The sequence below is a fragment of the Sinocyclocheilus rhinocerous genome, unplaced genomic scaffold (genome assembly GCF_001515625.1).
Source record: "Sinocyclocheilus rhinocerous isolate Xijiao unplaced genomic scaffold, SAMN03320098_v1.1 scaffold2210, whole genome shotgun sequence".
Lineage (NCBI taxonomy): Eukaryota > Metazoa > Chordata > Actinopteri > Cypriniformes > Cyprinidae > Sinocyclocheilus > Sinocyclocheilus rhinocerous.
This window is the reverse complement of record NW_015630048.1, coordinates 16399-26574: the sequence shown is the minus strand read 5'-3', so window position 1 is coordinate 26574 and position 10176 is coordinate 16399. Positions and strand designations below refer to the sequence as shown.

The window sequence follows — 10176 nt, the reverse complement described above, 5'->3', positions numbered from 1 at the left end:
TAAGAATAGTGATATTATTACTCACCTTAGCAGGAAGGAAGATCTCCAAGAACAGGATTACCAGCCTTGCATTGAGCTATAATGACAATCATAACAAAGAGACACATGACCCCGACAGGTAATTAAAGCAAAGATAACCACCACAATTATCACTGGTCATTAGGCACCAAGTACTATTACTTTTCCCTCTTGGGTGATGACAGAAAAAAAAAAGCCTTGTACAGTATTAAAAGGCAAGGGTAGGTTAAGGTTTCTTGACAACTTGTCATCTGTGAAGCAATATTTCAATCTTGGTGATTGCGTCTAACTTCTGGTGTAAGTATGAACTCTTTTGTTAGACATACAAATATCAGGTATTACATAACTTTAAAGTTATTTCAGAATCATTGGTGGGGCTTGTGGTGCTAATACAGTATATAATGATTTTGTGGTTTCAAAAAACACGGCAATTAGTGCAAAAAATGTAAAAACTGATCAGACAGAAAACAAAGATTGTTATCTATAACATATGCATCATAACTGGTTTACATATGAAACAAACTGTGACAGGACTGTTGTTACTTTTTTGTTGTTGTTTTTCAGGTTTTGTGTAGAGCAACTAATGGACAACCAGACCTTCACAAACAATGTACTTCTTGTGGAGGGACTGAAAGTTACACGTCAGTCCTCCTATCTTCATCTCCTGTCTTCATCCTGCTTCTCTTGGCTTATATCTTTACAATGGGATGTAACATTGCACTTGTAATTGTGATCTCAACTGAAAAGAATCTGCATCACCCTATTAATTTTCTGTTCTGTAACTTGCCACTGAACAATATACTAGGGACCACTGTCATTATGCCACGCTTACTACAGGACATTTTAAGGGAAACCTCAGAGCGCTACATGACATATGTGGACTGTGTTGTTCAAGCTAATTTTGTACATGTGTTTGCAGCAGCAAGCCACTATGTGCTGATGATAATGGCCTTTGACAGATATGTGGCTATATGTAATCCACTGCGATACTCAGCTATAATGACCAATAAAATGGTGATTAAACTATCAGCATTAGCCTGGGGGGTGTCAGTAATTACAGTGACAATTCTGATAGGACTCACTGTACGCCTGTCTCGCTGCAAATATAAAATTGAAAGCCCTTTCTGTGATAATGCCTCACTGTTTAAACTGTCCTGTGAGGACAGTGTGGCTATTAATAATGTGTATGGAATAATTTCTACTGTGGTTATCTTTATTTTCTCACTTGGGTCTGTATTCATTACTTATGGAAAAATTGCTGCAGTATGCATAACCAGCAAAAACAAAGCACTGAACAGTAAAGCCATAAAAACATGTGGCAAACACATAGCTGTTTATATAATTATGTTTGTTTCTTGTGCCATCATGTTTTTTTTCCATCGTTCTCCTGAATACTCTGAAAATAGGAAGCTGGCTAGTGTAATGTTCCATATTGTACCACCAGGACTAAATCCTTTAGTATATGGTTTACAAACCAAAGAGATAAGACAAAAGACTTTTAAACTTTGCTGTAGATAATGTCAATTGAATTTTTATTCCAATGTTTGAAATAAAAAAATTAAAAAAACTTTAATAAATATATTGCTGAGTAATATTTTGAAAACAATGACTTAGCAGAGATCTGTCTTATTTATTTATTTATGAAACTTGATTTAAGTGAATAATAATTTACAATTTGCACCTTATTTTACAGTATGTGCACTTAAGAATGTACTGGGTAATATAAAGTAACTACATGGGTAACGTTAGATTTAGGGATAGGTTCAGGATTAGTATTTAGTTACTACCCAGTTATTGTACCATAAGAAATACATACTTATGTACACGTGGAACAAAACGTCTCGGTTACGTATGGTAACCCTCTTTCCCTGAAGGAGGGAACGGAGACGTCACGTCGGTGACCGACGAATTGGGATATCGCTTCGATAGACCAATCTACTGCGCCAGGTCCCTGTGCTCGCACAACTGATCCTGAGACTGTGCTAGTATAAGCCAATCATCTAGATAATTGAGAACGCGAACACCCTGCTCTCTGAGGGGAAGAGCTGCCTCCGCGACTTTCATAAAGACACGGGGAGACAGGGACACGCAGCGGCAGCTGGATGCAATAATTGCATGCCAATGTGCATTGGCTCGTTTAGTTTACACGCGAAGTAGATTGGTCTATCGAAGCGATATCCCAATTCGTCGGTCACCGACGTGACTCGGAGTGACCGACTGAAAGGGAACGATAAAATAAAGTGCTACCAGTTCATAACAATTGATGTACTTTGTTTAAAAAATGTTCTCCCATTAATTTAACTTCGTCACTTATGAATAGATTGTAAAACAGAACTTTTGTTTTACACATTCACATATATTTAGCCATTTAATTTCAAACTATGTACTGTATAAGAACTTTTATGTTTTATTTTTCAAAAAAAAAACAAGAGAGAAGGTTCTATGTATTCTGATTATCATTGTCAGGGTTTAGTTTTCACCAAGGCCATAACCACCTATGACCAACCAACCATGAAGGTGGATAGATGCAGGAAAACAATGCTCTCTAGACCCATAAGCACTTGGAATTATTTCTATCCCCTAATGTTACAGACTATCCTCTAACATGCAAATCCCATACAACTAGGGCTACGTCCACACGAAGCCAGAGCTTTACCTATCTGATCTTTTTTTTTCCCCCTCGTCTCAAGAAATATCTGCATCCACACGAAACCACGAAACTGACACAAAACGATGTAGTATACATGCCAGACCAGTATGTGGCACTGTAATTGTGCCACAGAGATAAACTAAAAACGGAGAAGAAGACTTCAGAACATGGAACAATACATTTATTAATCTGTGTTAATGTTAGTTAATAAAAAGACAATCATTCAGTGTTTGTTCATGTTTTTGTTGCTGTTACGTGACGTAGCGGTGTCTGACTAGGGGCAAGATGTGGGCTGATGACGCATACTGACAACAACAACACACACACCTACACACCTAGGTAACAAGAGCAAAGAGCCAACCACAATTAGAATATCTCTAGCTATGGTCATGCCATCAAGCAAAATAATTAGTTTCCCCTCTTGGGTAATGACAGCAGAGAGAACATATTTGAATCAGTTATTAAAAGGCAAGGACAAGCAAATATTTCTTCAGAGAAGAGCAAGTTGTTTATGCACTTACAGTAAAACTTAAGATTCATAGATTTCGCTTTAACTCTTTACCGGACAATTTGATCTGAGGTAATATTCAAATACTGCGGGTACAATTATGCTTTGTTTTGTTAGAAAAGCAAACACCAGGAAAAGCAAACAAATGACTCCAGGTTCTGGAAAATCAAACAAATTATTAATTCATTTTTTAAATTATTATGTAGTGCTAAAAGTTTAAATGACTATGTGCTTTGAAAAGTGCCAATTTATGTTGACTCTAAAAATGATTGGGAGGAGCAAACAATGTACAGTATTTTGTTTTGTAAATAAGCAGCATACAGTATGTAGATTTACATGCAAAAAAAACACCTGAAAATACCATCATATGTTATATGAAAAAGAAATACTGAATACTAGGTAAAACACAAATATCTATCAACATAGTTTCTCATAGTGTAATGCAGACATTTAAGATGTAGACATTTAAGATGACACTTGAGATATTTAATGACAGTGAAAAGTCTGTGTTTTATTGTTCACAGGTTTTGTGTAGAGTAATTAATGGACAACCTGACATTCGCAAACAACATTCTCCTTGTGGAGGGACTGAAAGTTACACCTCAGGCTTCCTATTTTGTTTTTATCTTGCTTTTCTTGTTTTATGTCTTTGCAATGGGATGTAACATTGGACTAATAATTCTGATTGCAATAGAGAAGAACTTACATCATCCTATGCATTTTCTGTTCTGTAACCTGCCAGTGAATGACATAATAGGGACTACTGTCATTTTACCACGCTTAATGCAGGAAATTTTCAGGCAGGGCTCAGAGCGCTATATAACATATGTGGAGTGTATTATTCAAGCATATTTTGTTCACATATTTGCAACAGCAAGCCACACTGCACTAGTAACCATGGCCTATGACAGACAAGTGGCTATATGCAATCCATTGCTATACACAACTATAATGACCAATAAAATGGTGGTTAAAATATCAGCAATAGCCTGGGCACTGCCTGCAATTGTAGTGGCAATTATGATAGGTCTCACTGTACGTTTGTCTCGCTGCAGATCTAAAATTGAAAACCCTTTCTGTGACAACGCTTCGCTTTATAAATTGTCCTGTGAAAATGTGGCCATAAATAATATGTTTGGAATTGTTTATTCTGTGGCAGCACTCAGCATATCAGTGACACTGATGTTTATAACATATATCAGGATTGTTGCTGTATGTATAATTAGGAAAAACAAAGCACTCAACAGTAAAGCCATAAAAACGTGTGGCAGTCACATAGCTGTTTATTTAATAATGTTTGTTTCTTGTGCCATCATGATTTTTCTTCATCGTTTTCCTGAATACTCTGAAAACAGGAAGCTAGCTAGTATAATGTTTCATATTGTACCACCAGGACTAAATCCTGTCGTATATGGTTTACAAACCAAAGAAATAAGACAAAAGATTGTTAAACTGTGGTGAAAAAAAAGTTAATATGTTGTGACTTATTTTGAGGCATGTAGCAACAAAAATGTAAGTTGAAATCATATTTTTCAAAAGAGTGAAAGAGTTCAGGCATACAGACATTTTCAGGAAAATGTAATTATGCCACACCTGCCAATAACAAATTAATTTAGTGTGACTCTGAATTTGCTACTATTTCTTACCAGCCATTAAACTATTTAGCATTAATCAAAAAATAAGCATATGTTCTATTAAATATATTATGTATAAAAATATATAAACACGCCACCTGCTGACCCATCAATGTGTTTTTTGTTATTTTGTTTGTAACGTTCATTGAGATGCACCTGTATATATATATATAAACACTTAACAATAAGGTCCCAGCTGTTAATTAATGTTAGTTAATGCATTTAATAACAACTTTTGAATTTAATAATGTTTTAGTAAATGTTGAAAGATTACCTGAAATTGATAAATGCTTTAAAAGTATTTTTCATTGTTATTTCATGTTACCTTGTGTTAACAAACATAACCTTACTGTAAAGTTATTGTAAATCAGAATATCTGCTTTTTATGTGTTATACTATTGTAAACAACATAATTAATAACGACAACAGCTTTGTTTGGAAACTAACTTTTTCTGTTCCTCTGAATTTTCTCTTGTCTCTGAACATTGTTTGCTTGTGTGTGCATCACACAAAAGTTTTATTCACTGCTTTTGGTAATCACATTTGGGGGAAAGACAGGAATCCTTCTTTAGGAATTCATTATACAGTGTAGACAATGTCATTGATTATAATGGGAGTTTTGGTAGGAGTTCAAATCTTAGTCACTGAGCTCGAGCTCGAACTGAACTGAAGTGATTTTCTGCTCCAACAATTGTAAAGGGAGCATTCCATGCTTTCATTCTGTACACAATTTAATCACAATTTAAAGGTGCAGTAAACAATTTGTGAGGTTGACAATTGATATTTGAAATCACCAAAACACCACTATCCAAAAGGATCACATCTTGATAGTTCCACCCCCAAATTCATGAACATGCTATGAAACACAGGCAACTGCATGAGTGGACTTATCGGCTACAAGTGTGTTTTGGTGCTAGGTCTGATCCATTTTCAACAGCATTTCTCAGAAATCGCTTACTGCACCTTTAAATAACAAAGGATTTTCATGCTATTCAGAGAAACAATTTGAAGCTGACCAGGTGTCTCACCTGGTTGCACGCTGATGGCATCATTGCCCAATGATTCCTGGCAATGTTGCTTGAAAAGGTTACAATACGAGTACAAAATGTTCATGTAATGAAGATGGTTATACTTATATGTCCCAGTCCAAAAGCGAAAGAAGAAACCTTGTAGAAAAGGCAGATGTAAATAGTTCTTATCCTTGTAATTAATATCCATCTTCCTAAATCTTGTATTGTGAGTTCAAGCTTTTTCGTAACTCTGTCACATTCACGTTCAACAAAATAATGCAATCTTGCTTCAATGGCTTTACATTTGTTTTTCATCTCATCCTGAGAAACACATTCATCCACTCTCTGATAACAATCTTCAATTTGACCTTCCAGTGATGTTATTCTTTCATCCAGTCGTCCATTCAAAAGTGTAACAGAGGGGATTAGTTCTCTGTCAGCTTCAGGTGGTGGAGGGGGTGGTAAGGGAAAATTATCCAGATCCTCACCTGTGCAATCCTCCTCATCTTCCTCAGAGTCCAGATACAAATCACTGAATGTATTGATCAGTTCTCTGAGGGGTTGATTCATTTAACTTGGCGACTGAACTTATAGCTTGCCTGATTGAATCGCTGGTCCGTGTAACGCTGAGGAACAAAACACTGTTGTTCGGAGACGCAGCGGTTCTGCTGTTTGTTCTATTTTCTTTCTGATGGAGCAAAAGTGAATTTTGTGTCTGAAAGTTACTCTGAAAGTTTGCGATGTTGTACATTTGCGATCATGCAGATATTCGAGAAAAAAAAAGAAAAAAGATAATGGAGCTGTTTAAAGTAGTCATGTGATAACAAACCAATTGGTGCAGATGCGATTCATCTTTCTTCTATGTGAAATAATCATAAATACCAGTTTATGCTGTTAAATGTGGCCTCGAAGGTCATAGTTGTAAGCTTTAGCCCCGGCTGGCCCGTTTAGATCTTGCATGCGCAGTGGAAATGCGGCTAATAATTTCTGAATTCTGGCTGGCATATAAAGAACAAATCAAACAAACATAAACGGGCAAAGGCGGGGCCCCCTACAAGGCGGGGCCCATGGGCTGCAGCCCACTCAAGCCCAATGGTAAGTCCGGCCATGCATATGGGTATAAATAGGCGACAGGTGCATCCACTCATTCAGATTTTTTCAGCCGAGTGGGTGAATGATTTCTTCTCCACAAAGCATTTTCGTTCTGACTGGAAGAAAGAAGCTGTTCCTGGTTGGCATTACGACACAAACAGTGCAAGGTTATTATAGTTTAGAATTTTTACATTTGTTTTATTTTAATATTGTTTTCAAATTTGCTATAAAATTCAGTTTAGTTTTTATTAGTTTCATTCATATTTTTGTTAGTTTTATTTTAGTTTTTATTTTGTGAACGCATTTTTATTTAGTTTTTATATAGTTTAGTTTCAGTTTTAGTTTCAGTTTTAATTAAAGTTTAGCCAAAATTAACGCATGCTGAGATTGATTAGATAGTAAAAGTATACAAATATACGCCAAAGACAGCAGGCAAGCCTTTTTTACTAAATTAATCTACACAAGTCGCGGCGTATGCTGCAGAACCTCCCGAGGCGGCAGCGCTCACTTCAGCTCCTTGCGTGGTGGTGGCGCCCAGCAATGCACTTTTAGCCTGTCATGTCACGGTCGAAGAGACCATTACTGAACTCCATATCTACCCTGTCAAGGAGAATGTTGATGAATTCTCCCTGTTTCCTGATGCTTCTGTCACGACCGCAAGCACTGTCTCTGAACTCTCTGTGTTTGTTGAAACTCCTGATGCTACTGCTGTAGAACCTCCAGAGGTGGCGGCATCCGCTGCAGAACCTCCAGAGGTGTCAGTGGTATCCACTTATCAGCTCTCTACCTGGCGTATGCTGCAGAACCTCCCGAGGCGGCAGCGCTCACTTCAGCTCCTTGCGTGGTGGTGGCGCCCAGCAATGCACTTTTAGCCTGTCATGTCACGGTCGAAGAGACCATTACTGAACTCCATATCTACCCTGTCAAGGAGAATGTTGATGAATTCTCCCTGTTTCCTGATGCTTCTGTCACGACCGCAAGCACTGTCTCTGAACTCTCTGTGTTTGTTGAAACTCCTGATGCTACTGCTGTAGAACCTCCAGAGGTGGCGGCATCCGCTACAGAACCCCCAGAGGTGTCAGTGGTATCCACTTATCAGCTCTCTACCTGTCCTGTTACGGTCAAGGAGACCGTCTGTGAACTCTCTGCCTGTCTTGTCACGGCTTTAGAGGCCGTCTGTGAACTCTCTGCCTGTCCCGTCATGGCTATGGAGGCCGTCTGTGAACTCTCTTCCTGTCCTGTCACGGCTATGGAGACCATCTGTGAATTCTCTGCCTGTCCCTTTACGGCTATGGAGGCCGTCTGTGAACTCTCTGCCTGTCCTGTCACAGCTATGGAGGCCATCTGTGAACTTTCTGCCTGTCCTGTCATGATCTCTAGCTGGAGTGCCCATGAGCTCCGCTTGAGGGCACCCCATCCTGTACCCTTTACTCACCCCGGACTCCAGTTCCCATAATCCTCTGCCTGGACACATCATCAATTGCAATCACCTGTCTTTCATCAGAGCTCATCATCAGGTCACAGCTGTCTCACATTAGAAAGACTTTAAAATTAGCTCACACACTCTCTGACTTTGTTGGTGATTTAATGTTTAGCCTCCTGTTGTCTTGCCTTCCGTGTTTCCGTGTTTCCTGATTATCGTGTTTTGATCCTGGACTATTTCCTTGTTTTTGATTGTTTGCTGCCTGCCCTGACCATCGACTGTTTCTGGATTACTCTTTTGCCTTGCCTCTGCTGTTACTGTTTGCTGTTTCTGGACCCTGCCTGTTTTGACCACGGTCTCTTTTAATAAAGCCTGCAAATGGATCCACAATCCGTAGTCACGCCTCCTTCGTTACAGATTGAATAAAACAATAAGACAGCCACCGTTGTGCTGCTTTCATTAACAGAGTCGCTCTTGTAAAGGCTTCTTCTCCGCGACTCACCGTTAACCACTCAGTCTCTGTTCAGCACAGTGTCTCCCCCTACTGTCCACCGGGGTTATTCCACAAGATTCAGTATAATCACAGTACTTGAAACAACATCAAAAACACCATAAAATAATCAAATACATGAAAAAAAAGAATCGTTCCTGTGACTACACATACAGGGTGTCACACTCTCCCTGACAAAAGAAATTGCACCAGACAACACTGACCACTTTACCTCTTAAACACTATAATCAGCTTGCTCAACATAACCATTCTCAACGCACTGCACACACTTTCAAGATTACAGTGTCAATATGTAATATGTGTTCATATCTGTGCATGTCTTAATTATGTTTTCTTGTAGGTAGGCAGCAAAGGCAGCATAAGGTGATACAGTGGGATAGGACCCTATCTGGTAAGGAAATGTAAGCGGGACATAAGCGCAAGTCACATATACTGGTCCCTGTACGCCATTAGAATAATACAGTAACTTGGGTGTTGGCATCACCTGGGTAGCACCTATCTCAATAGGCATTTCATAACTGGGCTGACCTAATGTGGGGTAAGTGAAGACTCGTGCGGTCTACATGACTCGGCAGCTCTCATAGGTGGCAGGTCTACAGGTAGGTCCTTTACCAGGTGAAGCAGATTCTGATGCAAGGTACGTATAACACTGCTGGATTTTGGTCTCCACCGGACTCAAGAGTATACTTGATACTGGTCCATCTCCTACTCTTTCTTTGACCAGATGCACAGTTCTCTCCCAGTACAATCTTAACTTTCCAGGCCCTCCCCGTTCACTCAAGTTCCGAACCAGAACTCAATCTCCTGGTTGCAACACAACACCCCGAAGGTGCTGGTCATAGTATTTCTTGTTTTGTGCACTTGCTTGTTTACTGTTGTCCGAGGCTAATTTATATGCGTCAGCCATTCGTTGTGCCCATTTCTCTGCATAATCGCGAGGTGAGTACTGGTCATCCTCTGATCTTAGACCAAACAACAAGTAAATCATCGTCATAATTTAACAACATAATTATCCTCATAACTTTGACACTCATTTGTATAGAGGATAAAAAGAATTGATGATAGAACACAGCCCTGATCGGCCAGACTCAGTCACCTCCCAATCACCGCAACCACCTTCACCTGAGTACTGAGCACCTGCACCTGTCACCAATCAAGCACCTCATCAACCAGCCTGGATAAAAGGACACTCCTCAGACACCCTCATTGTCTGGTCTCGTACACACGTAGAGGACTCTCTGACTTTACTACTGCTCCCATTTGAATACTTCCTGCATTACTTACCTCCTGTGTTCCTCCTAGTGTCTCCTCGTCTCCAAGTGTCTCCTGT

The 10176-nt window shown here is 39.2% G+C and overlaps 1 protein-coding gene across 1 annotated transcript in view; it reads left to right on the top strand.

Moving 5' to 3' along the window:
* Nucleotides 1-601: 601 nt before the first annotated feature.
* LOC107739907 (olfactory receptor 4E1-like) overlaps nt 602-10176 on the top strand; it is a 19445-nt gene continuing 9870 nt past the window's right edge. Inside the window, 4 exon segments of the mRNA XM_016552150.1 lie at nt 602-679; nt 682-1185; nt 3701-3705; nt 5110-5120. Of these exon segments, the coding sequence (XP_016407636.1) occupies nt 602-679; nt 682-1185; nt 3701-3705; nt 5110-5120 (598 nt within the window).